The sequence below is a fragment of the Siphateles boraxobius genome, unplaced genomic scaffold, assembly GCF_051911475.1.
Source record: "Siphateles boraxobius isolate OS27281-9 unplaced genomic scaffold, OSU_SipBor_1 33, whole genome shotgun sequence".
NCBI classification, from domain to species: Eukaryota; Metazoa; Chordata; class Actinopteri; order Cypriniformes; family Leuciscidae; genus Siphateles; species Siphateles boraxobius.
Window position 1 is genome coordinate 5,580,159 of NW_027508953.1, and position 21,357 is coordinate 5,601,515.

At 36.9% G+C, this 21,357-nt stretch overlaps 3 protein-coding genes across 3 annotated transcripts; 2 read left to right on the plus strand and 1 right to left on the minus strand.

Annotated features, from left to right (window-relative positions):
* Window positions 1-1,639: 1,639 nt before the first annotated feature.
* sdha (succinate dehydrogenase complex, subunit A, flavoprotein (Fp)) lies at window positions 1,640-12,442 on the minus strand. The gene is made up of 15 exons (XM_077195120.1): window positions 12,169-12,442; window positions 10,826-10,909; window positions 10,456-10,617; window positions 9,739-9,882; window positions 8,200-8,364; window positions 7,981-8,129; window positions 7,347-7,471; window positions 6,857-7,025; window positions 6,488-6,683; window positions 5,385-5,556; window positions 4,575-4,693; window positions 4,300-4,411; window positions 3,523-3,653; window positions 3,122-3,235; window positions 1,640-2,267 (listed from the first exon to the last, which is right to left on the minus strand). The coding sequence occupies exons 1-15, from the start codon at window positions 12,226-12,228 to the stop codon at window positions 2,181-2,183; spliced, it is 1,989 nt and encodes a 662-aa protein (XP_077051235.1). The 5' UTR covers window positions 12,229-12,442; the 3' UTR covers window positions 1,640-2,180.
* Window positions 12,443-12,913: 471 nt separating this feature from the next.
* Window positions 12,914-15,479, plus strand: ccdc127b (coiled-coil domain containing 127b). Its single transcript, XM_077195121.1, has 3 exons — window positions 12,914-13,203; window positions 13,532-13,663; window positions 13,765-15,479. Exons 2-3 carry the CDS (start codon window positions 13,543-13,545, stop codon window positions 14,445-14,447), a joined length of 804 nt encoding a protein of 267 aa, XP_077051236.1. The 5' UTR covers window positions 12,914-13,203; window positions 13,532-13,542; the 3' UTR covers window positions 14,448-15,479.
* A 1,344-nt stretch (window positions 15,480-16,823) lies between these two features.
* sqleb (squalene epoxidase b) lies at window positions 16,824-20,862 on the plus strand. Its single transcript, XM_077194810.1, is given in 11 exon segments — window positions 16,824-16,968; window positions 18,376-18,432; window positions 18,435-18,524; window positions 18,527-18,545; window positions 18,623-18,719; window positions 19,025-19,138; window positions 19,218-19,320; window positions 19,323-19,385; window positions 19,873-19,968; window positions 20,204-20,360; window positions 20,844-20,862. Coding segments are annotated over 11 exon segments (960 nt in total).
* The last annotated feature ends 495 nt before the right edge of the window (window positions 20,863-21,357 follow it).

Below are 21,357 nucleotides of genomic sequence, written 5' to 3' on the forward strand. Positions count from 1 at the left end.
ATCTATAATATTACAAAATACGTTTGATTTCAGATAAATGCTGTTCTTTTGAACTTTACACCAAAGAATCCTGGGGGAAAAAAACATTACATTACACAAAAGATTTGGTAGCGAAACTTTTCAACATATTTGAACATATTCTGAAGGATCATGTGAGAATTTACTGTATTTTTATCAAATAAATGCGCTTGATGAGCCTAAAATACTTTTTAAGCTCACCCATTTTAAGCAGTGGCTTACAATATACATCATTGGCGCATGTAAACTACTAAGTCTTTTTGTCTTTTGACAGAATGATAATGTGTTCACACATCATAGCATGTCTATGATCACTCAATTCTGGTTTGTACATCACACCTATACATCATGCTAAGTCTTCATTTATCTCCATATATTATGTTTTCCAAAGTGGTGTATAAATAATTAAACAATCTTGCCACTGAAGTTTGCTAAGATAACTAGTGCATAAGCTTTTCTGTGAACTCAGCTGCCATCCACAGGCAAGAGTACTCTACTACAGTCAAACATACCTGCATTTAGATTTAATTGCAATTACATTTTCAATGCTTGGGTATCTTTTTTGTGATTCTCGGGTAGTTGTGCTTGTCAACACAAATATTCATGCTTTTTTCCTGCAAGCATAACATTGTGGACACCAGTGTTGGGGTAGTTACAAATTCACGCCTGCACAGCTCTAACAAACCTTTCAGATGTGCTGTCATTCTGGAATGCAGAATAGTAGGACAGAGGAGCAGATAAACATTCTTACTTCAGAAAAAAAGAAAAGAAAAAAAGACACAAACATTGTTTATCTAAAAGTCATTTTTGCTTATTTGTATGGTTGAATTAGATCATTGAAGGTCAGCAGCAAAGACATTGGTTAAAAAAGTGAGATTAAATACACAAAGTATATATTAAACTTATATATATATATATATATATATATATATATATATATATATATATAATGTAATATTATATTATTTGCGTAATAATGAGTTTGCATTTTACTGTTTTTATTCATTTTGAGGAATACTGCAAGTGAGATGGAAAAAAAAAAAAATACATGTTCACATTTAGTCTAGAACTACAGTAATCGCCGTTCACACAGCACACACAACGCCTCTGCACTTTCTCCCGATTTCTCTTAACATGAAATTAAATATATTGTATTGTTCCTGATAGGGAAATTTGTAACGGACTCAATATCCAGCATTTTGACAGAACCTAATAGATAAAAAAATTACATTAGAACATATTCATACACATCCGCAAGACTAGGCAGACGTCGCTAATCCATGTTCAACAGTCTAATTGATACCAGCACAAAAGAGTTTTTAAACCTGTTCTGTTTATAATGGAGAGTTCTATACATTCTTCCAGATTGTGAGTTCATATCAGGGATAACATGGGGAATGAAGAGCTGTCAGTCAACACATGGGAAAATAAAGTAGCTTTCCATTACTTATTTTAAAAAGTAAATCAGATATTTGTTGTAAATGTAAAAGTAATGCGTGACTTTACTAGTTACTTGAAAAAAGTAATCTAATTACCGTCCTAACTCACGTTTATGGAGGGATTAAATTCTCTCTCTCTAGTGAACACCAACACATGTCAGTCAATATCATAGACACAATCATTATAGCCCGGATCATCTTTATTGAGTTTAAACCTATAAAACAGAACATGCAAGATGTACAGAACTTTACATACAGATGAGTTGTGATTATATTTGAGAAGCAAAGGTCACCAGGTCCAATACACTTGAAACCGGACATTGCATTAGCACCACAAACTGTTAAGTAAGAAGCTGACTACTTAAATCTATTGTCCACAAGGTGCAAGTGCTTCTTACCTGCATTATGACAAGCATTCAACATTTAAGTATTAAATATTTAATGATTTACTTGCCAGCACGGTGCAGAGCAAATGTGATGGATGCGTTTCAGAGAATATTAAGCAATATTACACAGCTGTTATTGTTAACAGAACAGTTGAAACTTTAACAGAAAGTCTGACTACTGTAGCTTGTCATTTGCTCTGATATTTCAGAGAGTAGTATTGTGGTGATCATATTTAAATGAAGAGCAGCCTGTCAAACAAGATATTCCTTCTTTTATTTATTGGCTGATTATAAATAAGCAAAAGGGCGGAGTCAGCTGGGGTATACCAGGATGTGTTTAATAGGAACGGATAGCAGGGGGAATGGCAGCACATTCTTCTGCGTTCAGAGAGTTGTCAATCACAGGTCTGTATTCCAGAGTAACCTGAAACACACGTTTGACCATGTTAGCTCATACAAATGGGTGTTTTCATCCTTTATGCAGACTAACAAGACAGAATTTAAAGTGCACCTATTGTGCTATTTTAAAGGTTTCTAATTTTGTTTTGGAGGTCTCCTACAATAGGTTTACATGCATCAAAGGTCGAGAACACTTTAATTTTCTCATAATATACATTGAACATCACCTCATTTCTCAAAGAGCCTGAAAACAGTTTGTTCGAGATTCAGTCTCTCCAAAACTTACCGCAAGCTTTCTCAGCTCTGATTGGTCTACCGCTTAAAGCGCGTGTCAGAAAGATATGCTCATTACCATATCTGAATTTCAGCTCAAGAGGCTTCCTCAGCACTTGTTACACAGTAATACGAACAATGGCGTCAGTTTTTACCGTATCAATTCCAGCATGAGTCCTCATCCTTTTTAAGAGCATGCAAAGTGGATTCACGGCGCTGAAAACAGCGTCTTCTCGACATGTTGATAACACGAACCGAACTCTTCCAGTCTCAGCTACAACTTGTGTGTTTGACGGTCAAAGTAGACGTTGTTCATGAGCAGCCAATGAAGACCATAGTCTGGCATTATGCAAATTTGTTACATTGTTATGTAGGGACGTACCAGGAAGTGAGACTGGAATTGCTGATGACTCGTTTCAGCAGTTCAGAATCGATTATTTTTTAAGGAGATAATTACTTTATTTGTCATGCACTTTGATCTTTAAAAAATTTTACATTCGCAAACAGATATATATAAAAAAACTGCATGAAAGGTAATATTCGAAAAAAAGCATAACAGAGGCACTTTAAATGTGAACAAAGAAACCGAATCCATTATATATTTACCTTTCCTGTCTTGGGATCCACGTAGGACAGTGTGTGCTTCCTCCAGTGCTGTTCATAAGGCTTCCTCACTTGTCCCTGCAGGGGTTTGGAATAGTCGTACTCATCCACACGGTCCTGTAACAAGAACAGGGAAACGGAAACATTAAAAATACAAACATTATCAACACTATGATAACTACCAAGCTGCAAAACCAGATTATACATAACTGAAAGCAACAACATTCCATGTCAACGAATACACTATATACTGTACTATGCACTACATTCTATTTTGAGAGACAAGATGTACAAGTTAAAGAAAAATGTACAGAGCACAAAAATCAAAGAACTTTATCATGGCTCTGTTAATGGTACAAAATATTGTTGTCCTTAGACAAGCATGCTGGTTTCAGAAAGTTGACCTTGAAGTCTTCGCGAGCGTGAGCGCCCCGGCTCTCTTTACGGGCCTCAGCAGAGACGATTGTCTGAACTCCGTTCAACATCAGATTCTGCAGCTCCAGAGTTTCCACCAGATCAGTGTTCCACACAATGCCTAAAGACAGAAAAGATGAATTTAGTGTGCAATGCTATAAGAACCATCATACTGCAGAGATAACACAACATTTTTGTACAGTAATGAAGATTATCAAATTATCAGGAAAATTTCTAAAAGTTTCTAAACTCCCATTCTAAGTTTCAATTTAGATTAGACATTCTCATGAGCAAATAAATACACTGGCTAGTTTGGGGTCCATTTTTTTATTCTCTTATGCTGAGCAATACAGTAATTATTTTTTTTTAGAATTTTCAGCATCATTACTCCAGTCTTCAGTGTCACATGATCCTTGAGAAATCATTCTAATATGCTGATTTGCTGCTCAAAAAAACATCTCTTATTATTATCAATGTTAAAAAAAACTGCTAAATAGTTTTGTGGAAACTGTGGTAGATTTATTCAAGATTCTTTCATGAATAGAAAGTTCAAAAGAACAGCATTTATTTAAAATGATCTTTTGTCACATTATGTCTTTACTGTCACTTTTGATCAATTTAATGCATCCTTGGTGAATAAAAGTATCAATTTCTTATCTTAAAGATATTAGTGACCCCAAACTTTTGAGCTGTAGTGTATGTTCGTGTTTTTTGGAGGTATTGAAATTCTAATTGATTTAATTTCTCCTGTGCCAGTCTTCTCTGACCTCTGTCAAATGTCTTGATGTCATCCATTGACTTGTAAACAGAGTCCATCTTGTCACAACCCTCCTTCAGGACGTCTCCTGTGCGGAACACGGCAGCGTGAGTCTGCATGGTCTGAAAAAGAAAAACAGAACTTAAATTAAAATTAAAATATAATAATGACCACTGGAGATCATAAGATGAGGCTTCAAAGTCTAAACAGTCAAATTCCTATTTGATCAGTCTATAAATATTGCGTTTCTTGTAGGAATTAAAGAACTCCAGTGAGGTGACGTGCCTTCTGCATGTTGAGCCTGATTTCGGAGGTTCTGGTACTGCCGTTAGCAAAGCGGATCTTGTCCAGATTGGAGACAGATGCTTCTCCAGCATTGGGTTTCAGAGGGGAAAGCTTCTCTCCTATGTGACAGGATAAAAATATCACACAATTAAAGCAAAGGGAGATATTTTCTTTTAAAGAAATTGCTTTTTAAGGAACACAACGAACGGCTGGTAGGGACTACACGAGTTTCCTCCCGAGTTAGCGACATCACACACCATAAAATTGACATAAACCCTGCCCCTGGGAATGCGATTTATAGGTTATCATGACACAATACGCTAATGACTAGAAGATAACTACACATAAGCTACATAAATTCATCAACTAACCATTCAGAAATGTCCTGTTGCATTCTACATGTTGTCACTTCTTCTTGAGTCTTTCCATCTTTGTCTGACTCCGGTTTGAACATAAAAGGCTAAAAGTTTTTTAAATTTTCAGTGCATGTCAGAAACTCATTTGCATTCAAAGGGAAAGGCACATAAACGGTGCATTTTTGCTCATCCTCAAAAAGTGACAATTTTAACATGCTATATAAAAATATCTGTGGGGTATTTGAGCTAAAACTTCACATACACACTCTGGGGACATCAAAGACTTATTTTACATCTTGTGAAAAGGGCATTATACCACCCCTTTAATAGTTTTTAGAATATATATATAAACAAATTACTTTATAATGCCTTAAAACTCCACTCGTCTCGTGTCTAATAAAAGGCACTCATCTATTTGGAGCATTCCTTCATAATTTCTGAGTGTTGAAGCTACCTGGAGTGTTTTGGTCAGCAATAGTCAGGGCACAAGCACGTCCAAACACAACGAGATCCAGCAGTGAGTTGGCGCCCAGGCGGTTGGCACCATGCACCGATGCACAGCCGGCCTCGCCACAGGCGTACAGGCCTGGCACCACCTTATCCTCTCCGTCCTTATAGGTGATGACCTGTGAGGATTACAGAGAGGATATTAGCATTATGTTTTCATGAGTGTAAAATGGAAACAGTGACTATAACATTTGCGTTTAATTAAATTAATATTAATGTACACTTACAGTATCTTTCAAATGTTTGGGGTCACTAAAATGGTGACGGTGTGGGACAAATAACACTCCATAATTTTGTAATTAAGGATTATTACTTAAAAGTGCAGCAAGCGATTTCTTGAGAAACACAAACACACCCCTGCCTTCATTGCTTCGTCCCCAAAACGCACAAACACGCAATGCAAGAGTAAGTGTCTCTTTATCATAGCTGAAGCGAGGCAGAATAATGCTTTTTGAAAAATAAATTGAAAATGGCGAATGAACAAGGAAGAACAAAAAGTTAACATACAGCACACAAGAGAATATACAAGCAAGAGTTTGTTGTTAGTCGCCAGCAGCGCAGCAGCTCCAGACAAACAATGACACTTAAAACTGTCCTGTTACTAGAGCTAACATTATAACAACAGTATATCTTGGTTCTGTGAAAGAGCAAAAACCAATGTAACTCGTGTATAGAGCAGAAACAATGCAACCTCTGCATCCGTTTTCAGGCCTTCCCGCTCCTTTAGATCACTCCAGAGCTGGAAAGCTTTTCCAATATTAACGCGGGTCCTAAAGCTCTTGCCTGATCATAACCCTTCTTTTTCCAGGGATATTCCTATGACCTTTTCTCTTTTGTAATGTCTCTCAACCATCTCTCTGTCTACAGTCTTTCCTAAAATCTCCCTCTCGCCCCCTACTGCTGATTGGATAGAAGTGTGTTGTACTGCTCGGTCCGATCCACTTGCAACAGCGTTTCTCAGAAATCGCTTACTGCACTTTTAAGAGTTTGTTCCAATTCCTAATCTAAGATGAGCAGTAGTCAAAGTGATGGTGAAAATGGGCAGTATACCTGTCCCTTGTAGTTGGTGGGGATGCCGCCCATGTTGTAGTGGACGGTGGGTAACACTGGGATGGGCTCTTTTGTGACGTCCACTCCAGCAAAGATCATAGCGGTTTCAGAGATGCCGGGCAGGCGAGCGGCGAGCTGCTGGGGTGGAAGATGATGGAGCTGCAGGTAAACGTGGTCTTTATCTGGCCCAACACCTCTGGTGGAAACATGGTGGAAAGTAGTTCTTTTTAAGAAAGTAATCATGTACTGTCTGTGCAAGTCAAGTTAAAAAAAAAACTTGCGATTCATTAAACAAGCAGCAAAATGGTGAGACAGTTGTGGGCACAAAATAGCAGTTTATTATTATAGAAAAAATGAAGTATTTTATACCTTCCTTCTCTGATCTCAATGGTCATGGACCGTGAGACCACATCCCTAGAGGCCAAATCTTTGGCATTGGGCGCATAACGTTCCATGAACCTCTCGCCTTCACTATTGATTAAGATTCCTCCCTCTCCACGGCAACCCTCTGTGATCAGGCAACCAGCTCCATAGATACCTAAGGGGATTAGATCATAGGTCATTTAAAACCCGCCACAGGTTGGCTGAAGGCATCTGGAAGGGGATGAATATTTATAACTCAGATCATCATGTATCAACATAGGTGCATGTAAACACAGCAAAGAAATAGTATAACCATGCATGTAATAATATATAAGTACAAGCTAAATAACAGATGGACAAAACTAATGTGACATGTGAGGCATAATCAAGAAGCAACTTGAGTAAACCATTACTTCACAATCAGTGGCAAAGATTTATGATACTTTGACAGTGAAAGTAGAGAACTTTTCCAGGCTTATAAAAGAAAGAAGCTTACCTGTGGGGTGGAACTGAACAAATTCAAGATCCTGGCAGGGCAGACCCGCACGTGTCACCATGGCGTTACCGTCTCCTGTGCTCGTATGGGCTGATGTACAGCTGAAGTATGTGCGGCCATAACCACTGCAGAGAAAATTAGATAAATATCTTTATTTGCACGTTGTAAAAACTTAATAAGTACCAATAATAAGTGTATAAATAATTAAATTATAAATAAAATATTAAATTATATAAACATTACAAATAAATGATGTTTAAAATAATAATTATAGATTTGTCATTAAAAATTTTAACTATATTAAAAATTAACTATTTTAAAATTTTAATTATTAATTTGGTGAACAAACAGAACCAATCAAACTTAAAATATGCAATTAATAACAACTGTAAGAAAAAGCTTTTTGAAAAGCCTTTGAATACTCATGTTGCTGCGGTTAACTAACGCAAGAAATATTTATTAAAAAGTTCTCATTAATTAAAATAAAGTTGAAATAAAATATAATATAAATACAGGATGAATATAAGTTCACTAAAATACATAAAATTGTCAATAAATACTATAACAGTATATAAATAATACAAAAATAACACTGCTGAATGCTTGAGACAAAAAACGAGATCATTTCTCTTACCCAGTGGCAATAACTGTGTTCTTGGATCTGAAACGGTGGATGGATCCGTCCTCCATGCATAGTGCAATGACTCCCTTACACTCTCCATCCTCCATCAGCAGATCCAGGGCAAAATACTCCACAAAGTAACTGGTATCATACCTCAGAGACTAGACACCAACAGACACAATCAGACAGGGCTCAACTGGTGTTCACTATGAGTTTCAGAATCTCCCTCACCCGTCCATAGAGTGTGTGAAGAAGGGAGTGACCCGTCCTGTCTGCCACACAACAGCATCTGTGAGCCTGACCTCCTTTACCAAACTTCAGACTCTGACCTCCGAAGGCACGCTGATAGATCTTCCCGTCCTCGGTACGGCTGAATGGCATACCAAAGTTTTCCAGCTGAAAAAATATAACATCCGCTGATGAGATTGTAAGGAAATCGCAATATATATCAGTCATTCCGTAATGTTTGAGGTAAAGACAAGGAAACAGCAGGTCAATAATTAGGGCTGGGTTTCGATTCAAATTTCAAGAATCGATTCGATTCCGATTCTCAAGATCTTGAATCGATTATCATTATTCGATTCGATTCGATCCGATCTTCGAGATTTAGATAAGTGTTTTAGAAAAAAGCATTTTTTCCAGCTGTTACCTGAATTACAGGACTGTAGTTATGCAACATATTGATACTATTATTATAGACATTTAACTGCAAATTAATGGAGTATTGATGGTTGTAAAGAACAATCCCCCTTCCAGAGTGTTGATACAACTGCTTTCACAAACTTGCACTGGTGTAGACGACATAGGACGCAGAGGTATTTCAGCAGCAGTAGGCTACTAGGGCTATCGCGATTAGGCTACCCCAATCTTGTAGTACCGCACTACTGACAAGTCAAGCGCAGAGGATTGCAAGTAACCGCAGCAACCGCGATATTCACGTTTTTTTATAAGGCTAAACCCTTCTTGTTTTGAACTTCATGCATGTGTATTGAATGTTAAACAAGTTCATAATGATAACAAACAATACTGTTTATCGTGGTGATGTGTAGCCTACAGAGGCTTTGCACAGACAGTGAATGAGAGAGATCGGCAGAGCGCGTGCGATTACCTGCGTCTGTCTTTGAAGTCATGTGTATTCGTATTTCCGTGTCAAAGGAAAGCGAAATATTTGTCGTATCATCCTTCTAACTTTCACGTCACGGGTATTTACCATTAATGCGCGTCAGCAGCAGCGCTGGTCAGCATTCCACAGCGCGAGGAAGCCGCGGGAAAATAAAATCAGCGAGTCACGCATTGAAGCAATGCATTATTGGTCTCTAATAAGTGAAGCATCGGCTTCAGCGTTACCCATGCGACGCATTGCTGCTCAGCTGAGCCTTGAAAAGTGGAACTCAAAGTTAAAAAATAATTAACACATTGTTTCATTACATCTCTTTTAATGAATCAGCTTTTTTGAACGCGTTCGTTGAATGAACGGTTTAATGACTCACTCAAAGCCCATTGTCGTAACAATGTGCGCGCTGAGTGAAAGCCTTTCAATGCGCATACAGGGATCTCCCAGTCGCGGCAAGTTAAAGTTCACGGGGAAAATGTAAGCCTATTATTAAATCGATCCTCTGAGTTACAGATCGATCTTTAGAAATTAATATCAAAATCGTTTCAGAATTGGTGAATTGATTTTTTCAACACAGCCCTAATTTTTCTTATCCAATTATTCCTCGATACTTAGTAACAATAATGACAGTGACAGGTCATGTGATCATCTCTCACCTCCACCACTGCAGCAGGGGCCTGCTCGGTCATGTAATGAATGGCATCCTGGTCTCCCAGCCAATCAGATCCCTTCACTGTGTCGTAAAAGTGCCAACGCCAGTCGTCGTCCTCCATGTTTCCTAATGCAGCATTAATCCCACCCTTTTTTTAAAGGGAGACATAAACGTTAAAAATAAAAAAATAAAAAATATAGGCTGTGAGCCAATAACGATAAAATCTTTACAAAGACCATATATATATATATATATATATGTTTTATATATATATATATTTTATCTTAAAAAAGATAGGCAGTGCAATTCATAGTCATATTCCAAGGGAATATTAATTTCTTTTGTTTTTTCAAAGAGGTGTAAGAATATCAGAGGTGTCGTTTCAAAGGTTGAGCCGTGTGAACTTTAGACTTTTTGAACTGAAAATCCCTGCACAGCTCTCAGCCGTTCTAAATGACTGATTCTCATTCAGTCTCTTCCTGAGCAAAACACATTATTCTGATGCATTAGATTATAGTCTTGATATTATTCATTGTTTAAAAAAAATAAATAAACTGAAATTGTTCCTAAATTAAATATTAGCATACCCTGATTTGTAAAAACTAGCATACATCCAGATGATACATTGTTATATTGTTGCAGTATAGGGTATAGGAGACACATAATTGTTTTTTTACTAAATAATAATAATAATGAGAAACACAAGAGGAAATCTCCAAACCTGTGCGGCCACTGTGTGTGAGCGGGTGGGGAAAAGTTTGGTGACACAGGCTGTGTTGAAGCCGGCCTCCGACAGACCGAAAGCGGCACGAAGCCCTGCGCCACCGGCTCCCACCACGACAGCATCAAACTCATGGTCTACTACTGGATACTGAGTGGAGATCTGAGAGGACAAACACCCGAAACACATTGATCACACAACGCCACTCAACTATGACATCTAGTTTTGCTACTTTAACGTGATGTCTGGAATTAGATTTCAACAGAACCTTAATAGCCTGCAACGTTTGTGCATATAATTGCCAATGCCAGATCCTACATGCAAAATGAAACCTGCAGAAACCAAACTAGGAAGCAGCATAAATACTTACACCATCTGAGACTTTTGCATCTCCCTTTTTTCCATAGATGGAGAAATGCAATTTGCGGTTGCTCGCCTGGCACACTGCTGGCAGCTGGATAGAACAACAACAATGTTTAATTAGTTTTTAATTTAATTAGAATTTATTTTTAATAGTTTAAAAACTAAGCAAAATCATATCTGAGATGTTTATCTGTGTTTACATTGCTTTTTACATGCGTTACCTTCATATATTCTTGAGAACATATTTATTTATATTCATCTTTATCTCCTGTCTGTTTGAATTATTTGTTTTTATTTTTCCACCCTGTATGTATAATAAACTTAGGTTCCACTTTATTTTAAGGTGACTTACACATTACTACATGCACCTACCTACTATAGTAATAGTAAATTATGCATAATTACAAGTAACTAACCCTAACTCTATAGTGAGAACATGTAGTTAATTAATATTAATTTTAATATTACTCAGTAACTTAATTATCAGAGTAAGTAAAATGTAACTACGTCACCTTAACATAAAGTGGAACCTAAAATTATTCATAAAATCATAAATAAAATAACACATACAAATGTGTTTCATTATTAGTAACAAAACATCACTGCAATACAACACAGATGGTGACAGCATTCAAACGTAAGCAGGTGTTTATTGGTGACATAACTGCGATGTCTGATTATTGTGTTTATTTGAGCAAAATATAGGTTGAGCAGTTATATTGGAGACTTATAACATAGACCCTTTTGCTGTTCTTGTTTATGTTTATGATTATAAGGACACATATTGCCATAACACATCCACAAACTTTAACAGGTGATTGTAGCTGTCAGTCCAGTCATGTCTGTAATAACACTAGCCAGGCACAATTATTAATTCAACTTTCATTGCAGTCTGCTTTTATTCTCATACTCAATCACGAATTAAATAAAAATCATGCATTCAAACACTTCGGAAGAATTCGCGATAATAATAACATGAGCTTTCAGTATCGGATGGCTAAATGCTAACGCTGCTAGCTTGACCTTCAATAGATCTATGATTACAAAACATATACACTTCACTTCTATGAAATTACACGTTACATTAGGTTTAAAACTCTTAAGTATTACTGATAAAAGGATAAGGTCCATAAATAAAACAGTATCATATAATGCGTTCACTCATGTAACAAAGACACAGATACTATGTAACGGTGTTACCTAACACAGCAAATGATGGTTACAAAACCAACACATAACAGACTACAATATATTACAGCGTCATCTCAGTATAAAACAATTTAACTCTCGGCATGCAAAGACCAAATGCCATAACAAGAGAAAGAATGGCCAAGATATGAGAGGACTTACAGCTTTAGAAGACACAATCTTTTTGCCTAGGACACGGGAGGCAGCGCACACTGCAGCCATGTTGCTCGATTCTGTCTAAAGCGTCTATGTGTGTGTCTCTGGAGCTCGTGTATGCTGTGATGTAAGCGGTAAGGGAAGTCCGACTCTTTTCCACGAATCGGTTCTTTCGAAGAGTTAAAAAGATTTGGTGAGACTATTCCCTTACTCCACGGCGCGGCGTAGCTACTGCACTGTAATCGATCAGGGTTTTTATTTTTATAAGTTTGTAGCCCAGCTGATAAAAAGAAAAAGTCGTTGACTTTTTCGCAACATCAGCCAAATCCTCACTTCAAATACTCTTACTTTCAGCTCACTGATCGTTCGAAGCTTATTCAGTTATGGGTTCGGTCTGCTTCGTGAATGGGTCTGGCCTGTCTCTGTCAACTGTTATCATACCTACAAAAACAAACGATATTAATTTAAAATGAGTATAAATGCTTACTATATAGTGAATGATAAAACAAATCGGACATAATGTGATTTATTTATTTTGATAAATTGATTACTTAATAATAATAATAATAATAATAAACAAATAATGGAACATCATTACTTCGTAATTTCTATAACTAAAATATTTGAACATTTATCACTTAATTTAAAACGTGATTACAGTAAAGGTTGTTGTGCAGAGCATCTCAACCAACTGATTGAAGATCCTATTCAAAAGAACGAATCGGTTCGAATGATTCACGAATCGGACATCGCCTACCAGTTTCCCAGGTTCAGTGAGGACCGTACCAATAATTGTCCACGGCGGGGGGATTTGTTGTTAGCGTCATGCGGAAAACAAAGTCAAGCATGTATTTATACTGGGTGGAGTTATTTACTGTAAATGCCACTGTATATAATATAGCCTTAACACTTTAAATAAGCGATATTTTTGTCCAAGAACATTAACGCAGGTGTTAGCTTTACCATGTCATGCTAGCGACTATTTGAATCTATTTCATAACGGGGGTCAAGTCAACTTCAGGTGCTTTGAATACTTGCAAGGTAACATGGATATTTGATGTAGTATTGCATTGCCAGCATGTATTGTGTTTGCATGATTAATGGGACGTTTTCTTTGTTAAATATAACTAGCAAAATCGCATATGCATGTCGTGGAAACAGGAAGTGTCGTATTTCAACTAGGATATGGTATTGCGCTGCCCAAATTAAATGTAAATGCTACATCAGTTTCATTATGATTGAATAAGGACAATAATGCATCATTATAAATAAAAAATGTGCATTTGGTTTACAGTATTTACAGTAGTATTTCCCTTTTCATATCATATTGACCATATGTTTGATTTAGAAGTATGTATTTATTTTTCAGCTGCAGTCCCTATGAACAACTTGAATGACCCTCAGGACTGGAATATAAGGCCAGAGAGGCAGGGTGATGGTGGTGACAGCAGTAAGTGGAACTATGCCTTCCTGGTGCCCATGCTGGGGCTCGCTGCCTTTCGTAAGTACTACACAACACTATTGCCCTTTTCTAGTGTGTATGTTTTAATTAAGTGTACTTCCATTTTTATTTTTTTATTTCTCCTGGGGATGGATTCCTAGGGTGGATCTGGTCCAAGGAGTCTCAAAAGGAAATCGAGGAGGCCAAGGTCAAGTTCGAAAAAAACGTAAAGACAATCCAGAAGGACCTGGATGTGAAGTACCGACAGACACTCTCTGAGAACCGCAGAGAAACAGTTCAGCTCGAGTTTGATCTAGAGAAAGAAAAGCAGCGGGCACATGGCTACCGTCAAGCCCTGGCATCCCAGAGTCAGCAGTTCGAGGAGGAACGTCGAGGCATGAGGTTGGAACGTGAAGCTCTAGAAAACGAGAGATCTAGATTGCGTTACGGAGGACCTGGTGGCGCCCTCTTCCACGAGGCTTTGCAAAAGGAAAAAGAGCGAGAGATGAGGTCTTCACTGGCTCTGAAGGAAGTAGAATACAGGCTGGTGGAAAGACAAAGGGCCTTTTGCAGTATGTTGGTGCCTCGTGTGAGGAGGTTGGAGATGGAGAAAGATCTTCTGGTTCGTACGGCCAAAGAGCCAATTCTTGCACATCTGGAGATGGAGGACGGTCTCAGGGATATTTTTAAGAATGATCGCAGTTGTGCAGAGTATCTCAACACAGATGAACGGAAGAATGGAAGTCTCATGTGGCTGTATCTCAGATACTGGCAGCTGCAGGTCACACTTCAAACACACCAGAGAGCTGAGGCTTCTATACTCGGGATACAGACCAAAAAGTGACATTGGTAAAACAGAAGTGAATCTATTGTAAGGGGTGTACAGTTAAAGACCCAGAACCAGATATGAAGAATGAAGACCCAGAGTCAGAATTATAAAAAATTAAAGAAAATATTTACTGAAGATAGTTTGCAGTTTCATCAGCAGAAGTCAGCTTCGAGACTCACACAGGAGTTTCATAGGCCGCCCCGCTTACAGTTACAAAGATCACAGCAGTTATACGATTTCCAAGGTCTAAGCTACGTCATTGCTTACAGGATGAATGATTCTCATTGGCTATGAAATAGATAAACACAGTAATTTTCCACACAAATACAGATAGACTGAAGCATATCTCCATCGATTATGCAGCTGAAGTTAGGCACGTCATGACCTTCCAGGTCGCAGATTTGGGTTGCTGGGCGCCAGCATGTCCAGAACAACAACTCAGTCAATCTCCAATAATGCCAGTGGTTCCTTAACCTGTAACCAAGAAGACTAACACACACACCGACACACAGCTTTTCCAAGGTTGGATTTGGCCATGCTCTCACTATAAACAGGAGAGTCCTCTCAAAACATTAAGATAATGGGTTCTTTCTCTGAAGGATAGCTAAACTTTAGTCTAACTGGAAAGAAAGCCTTTAACGAAGAAATGGCCCCTTAAACTATTGGCTTCAATGACCCCTATATGTTTTAACACATTGAAGACCTTTCTCAAACACAAAACAAGTCCCTATTTCATTTCTGGAAGCTGGGTTAAATAAGCAAGCACTGCATTCAGATATCAAATACAGACATTAAAGAATACATGAAAAGAACATTTCAGTAATCACAATGGTAACTTATATAAATAAAGTAAAATATCCAGAGAAGTCATTCAACTCATTTGATATTTAGAAGGAAAAATATTGATTAATACCTTAATTATAATCAGTCATTACATATACATTGAAGCAACAGTGGATTCCAATCCACCCCCTTCACTATATTAGTAAAATGATGTACCTGTATTTTAAATGACCTCATTGCCAATAAAGTTAATGAGATTATAAATGTTTTTTTATTGATTTATTTGTGTGAAGAGCAAATTCAAATTTGTAGTGTCAATACCATATACAGAGTAAAATACCTCATATTTTACTGTTGTAACTTGTAAACTATTTTTAGGGCTAATATCAATATTCTAATATTTAACAAAACTCATCCATACCTCGTCCATCCTATCTAAATAATGCCACTGTTGACATGATGATACCAGAAAGAGAGAAGCAGTCCATATCAGTGTGAACTTTTCATGGAGTGGATGTTATTCGGGGTGTGTAATATGGAAATCACATATTTCATTTACATTTATGCATTTAGCAGATGCTTTTATAGCGACTTACAATACAGAAACATAAACAGTGTCACAGAGCAAACAACGTACACGGTGTATTGTACAATGCCAGATTTATTAGAACGGTATGAAATGGAAAGAATAAAGTGCCACTTAAATTAAAAGTGTTTTTAAAGTGCGACTTAAAATCAAAATCCCTGACTGAATTATAAGCAATGCAATGTAAAACATTCTTTTACAAATAAAATCCGGCCAGCTCATGTTCCAATAGGGGGTGGAAATTTAAATAAGCTTTGCATTTGCAGAATAAATAGTTGAGGGTGAATAGCCATAAAAAGATTAGAGGAATAACAGCATTGTGTCCTTCAGTCTATTTTGATCTTTCAAGGCAAGCTAAATTAGTCTTACATATTACATGAAGACTTAAAATAATTTAGCTTTAAGATAAAAAAAAAAAATACAGTATGCATACCAATATGAGTTGTGTAATGACATGCTACCACATCTACTAACTTGTAGAAACATGTTGTTGCTTGCAGTGGATATTTTTTCTTCTTGAAACCAGTGAAAGCAAGTAATTTGAAGATATCATGAGCAGGTTACAATAAAAGCTGATGTACTCTTTTTAAATTTACCGGTAGTCAAAATTAATTATCTGAATGCACCTTTTGAAAGGAAATGGAGAGGATGATAAAAGATAGCTGGATCTGGCCTCTGCTGATTTCAGTGTGGCTTAGTGTTGTACCGTAAGCATTACATTATGTGTTAACATGGTTATGTTTGGCACAAAAACATAGGTTCAAATCCCATGTTTTTGTTCTAATGTTGTGTGTATAGTTTGTGTTTCTTGTACAGTTCTGCAACTATTCTTTAGACATGACAATATTTTTACAAAATGGTTCATGCAAAGGAGAATGAGAAATTAAATTGATTGTTTACGGAGAAGCATTGAGAAACACAGAAGGGAAGACAAAGCCATGGCTATGATTCATGAGACATATGCAAGACATCATTTGCAGCGAAACTGTACCTTGTGTTGCTCTAGAGAGTAGTTAACTAGCATGGCCTCCAGTGACCCTATAGCACGTCAACTCAATATAAAGGCTGATCTCATCAAGATATTCCAGCATCCGGTGCCTTCCTCAAGAGCCACAGTAAACATCTGTGTTGAATACTGGCAGAGAAAACTTAAGGGTTTACTTGAAAGTGAGCAAAAATAGAAAAGGACATTCTTGTAGGGATTATTTCAGGAAATATCAGGATATGTTTGACCCAGTGGCACTATAGTATCTTCGACACTAAATCAATTTTATTACTGTGTGGGATGTACACCCATGTCTGAATGTCCAGTATAAATTTCTGTTGAGATTAAATGTTTTATGGAACTAAACTACACCTGAATTGAACCTTTAACAATGTGGTTTAAACTATGGGAATACTGCAAAGTTGTCACGTAAATCAACAGAAGGAAAGTTGAGGTTGAACCCAAGAAAGCCAGCTTTATTTTTTGGAGAACATTCAAGAAGCAACGAGGGAACAACAGGAAACAACAAAGGCAAACTAAAAGTCCAACTAACAAAACAAGTGCACACAGACATGACATAAGGAATCTGTACTAACTAACAGCATATTTCATTATAATCAGGGGGTGTTAATTGTGTTTTTCATTTAGCAAATAATAATATTAATATAGTAATAAATAAATAAATGACTGTCTGTTCAGAATTGCCTATGTCGTTTACACTTCTTTAGTTATCCCTTGTAAGAATCATGCAATGCACATGATATTATAAACTAACATTTATTTATTTATTTGTTTGTTTGTTTGTTTATTTCATTGCAGTCGAGTGTGCTGACAAATGGGCGCAAGTCTTTTATCTAACCGTAGAGTGATATGATTGGATGACTGAATTAAATGGGCGGGGTTTATGCGTTTGATGCCACGCGCCGTAATACTCTGTCAACCTACTTTGTCAGGTAGATGTCATCATGATTTCAATAATCCGCCGATATAGTTGCAACAATTCTCTCTGTATCCTCATCTTTAATTCACGACATTTAAAGGTATGACTGTGGAGCGATCTGTGATACGTACACTATTAAATATTTAACAATGGTGACGCTTGATAACGACCTACATATGATCACGGTGATATAAGTGTTGTAGACCTACCATATCTATCTATCTATCTATCTATCTATCTATCATAGGTACTTTAACTACTTAGGGTTACTTTTTTATTTTTATTATCCATCTATTATCATCTATTATTTATATACAGAAAAATACCACCAACACTGGAGATTTTGTTGCCCCAGAACCTGCTGTCATTATTGTATGGGCCGGTGTTTTGGGCTCCTCGTTGTCAGCGGTTCTTGGCCGAGATGGACGCCAGGTTACAGTGGTCGAGAGGAATCTTAGAGAGCCGGACAGAATAGTGGGAGAATTGCTACAGCCTGGAGGATACTGTGCTCTCAAAAAATTAGGCTTGGAAAATGAGTTAAAAAAAATATTCTGAGCACTGGCCACCATTTTTCATTGTAGGCCTAGTTATAATACTGATAATAATCTTATATATATATATATATATATATATATATATATATATATAGAATCAGTAGAGGAGATAGATGCACACGTTGTGAATGGTTATATCATCCATGATGTTGAAGTAAAATGGTTGTGGAGATACCTTACTCACAAGATCATACTCAGTGTGGCCGAGCTTTCCACCATGGTCGCTTTATCATGGGTCTGCGTAAGCTGCACTGCCGGAGCCACAGTAAGACCATCATATGCATCTTACATGTTTAAAATATGGCATATAATATTGAACAAGTATTTTAAATGTTCGTTGAGTGTGAGGTTCATTGAAGGCACAGTGACATACCTTGAAGAAGAAAATGGCTGCGTCACAGGTATCCAGTACAAGGACAAACTTTCTGGAAAAATAAAAGTTAGTAAAAAGACCACATGACATGTTTAAAACATTTTGATAATGTGTCAAAAAATATTGTATGTTAACCAATAATATTAAATACTTGGGTAGCTTCAACATCATAACTTTAAGAATGAGTGAAAAGAATCATGGTATAAACAGTAGGGATTATTATTGATTACATTTGTACTAGTAGCCTAACGTCACATCTTTTGAGGATTGCTTTAACATTACAAGATTGTTAAATAGCAAAATATTTGCTGTATTTCTAAGTATTTCATTAGGATAATTGAGTCAGTAGTTAAGCTGAGTGTGTTTTGCAGAGGTTAAGTGCTCCTCCAACTGTGGTGGCAGACGGATGTTTTTCAGAATTCAGAAAGCGTTTGGGCTTGGAAAGAGGTCAGACCTGTTCCAACTTTGTAGGCTGCATAATGAAGGTACGAGGTATGACGGTGTATTGTCATAAACCTTTTACTATTTCACAACCAGTTTTATTCCATTGGTTTGTGTCCTCAGAACTCTCCTCAGTTCAAGCCCAACTATGCTGAACTAGTTCTGAGCTGCCATGGACCGGTTCTGATCTACCAGATCTCCTCCACTGACACACGCGTTATGGTGGACAGGGACGTCTCCCCAAAAACCTGAGCCAATACATGATTGAGAAGATCCATCGGCAACTGCCAGGTCTGAGAACTAATGTTATTGTAAACAAGAGCGTATTTAAAGGGATAGTTCCACCCAAAATGAAAATGTTGTCTTCATTTACTCACCCTTACGTTGTTCCAAACCTGCATGAGTTTCTTTCTTCTGCTTAACACAAAAGAAGATATTTTGAAGAATGTCTATAACCAAACAGTTGATGGACCCCATAGACTACCGTAGTATTTTTTTCCTCCATACCATGGACGTCAATGGGGTCCATCAACTGTTTGGTTACCGACATTCTTCAAAATATCTTATTTTGTGTTCAACAGAAAACAGGATTTCATTCAGGTTTGGAACAACTTGACAAAATTTCCATTTTTGGGTGAACTATCCCTTTAAAATGATCAAACAGTTGTTTCCTAAAACTAAGGTTTCAGTCCACATACATGAGAGCTGGCATAAAAATGGGGTTGATATGGATTATAGATATTTTAGCAAATTTTCTTTGCTTTGTTGTGCCCGATAGATCACTTAAAGTGGTTGTTTTTGTTGGCTGTACAAAATAACCGTCTTAAATCCATGCCAGCAAGTTTTCTGCCATCCTCACTTGTCAATAAACCAGGTAATTGCTCAATATACTGTAGATACAACATATGGTAGAGATTCAGCAGTGACAGTTTCTCATTGTAGACTTTAGTCTCTGTAAATCTATAGTACATCGATTTTATTACAAAGAATCTTTATTATTGTTGTTATTCATTTAAGTAGGTAGTGTAATTTGTTACATATAATGTCATGGACTGTTGCAACTTGCAACTGAATTATATTAAAAAAAGATCTATCTCTCCTCTTGACAGGAGTCTTGCTTCTTGGAGATGCTTATAACATGAGGCATCCTTTAACTGGCGGCGGGATGAGCGTAGCACTCAATGATGTCATGATTTGGAAAGGTCTGCTTCAGAATATTCCGGATGTCAGTGACAACGAGGCCTTGTTGCAGGTTAAAAGTCTAGGGTTTTATTCAGATAAAACAGAATTTAAAAATATTGAAACATTTTATTGATTCAAAAAAGATTTGCTCTAATGCAATTCTCTTACAGTCAGTGTATTATTATTCTACCCCATCTATATGCTAAAAAGAACTTCCACGGAAGGTGTCTCATTCATTTGTGGTGGATGTTCTAGCACAGGTACTGCATGAGTTGTTTGCTTCAAAAGATGGTAAGCATCTTCTTTTATGTTTCTGAATTATACAGTCGATACAAGATCCTATTTCCAAAATCTTGAATGGAAAACTTTCATATTTATGTTGCCACTAGAGGGAACTCTTCAACCATAAGCCAAATATTCATCTTCAAAGACTCGCCCCTTATATAATTGATTGCAATGCTGTACACCATAAACACTTGCTGATAAAAAATATAGATCGTCAAACCAGTTTAATCACTGCAATCATAATTTAATATCTTATCATAATTTGTCTCCTCCGTTTTGCAGATTCAATATTATATCTTAGAAGAGCCTTCTGTTATTTTCAGCTGGAAAGTGTGTCTCTGGGCCAGCTGGACTGCTGTCTGTGTAGGTCCAAGACTTCATTACAATCAAACAAATAGCTGTAAATGTACATAATTATTGTATGCATACTATATCTTACATCAGTGTCAATCATCAGGCTGAACCCCCGCCCCATGACACTGATTGGTCACTTCTTTGGTGTTGTGTTGTACGCAGTCTATTTCCCTCATATCTTTTCTGAATTTAAATACCTCTTTTATAGATTTTTTAGGCCTTTGTAAACTGATTGTTATTTTGTATCATATCATCAGACAAAATAATAGTTATTATTACAATGTCCCAGTTTAAAACCCTTCACTAAAATTGATATGCATTTCGGTATTTAGACTGAACATATTTTATATGTAATTATATGCATTAATATGCTTTTTACAGAATGTACATGTACTTAAAACTGTTAAATAAAGGTTCTTTTAAAGTTGGTTTCCATGATGGT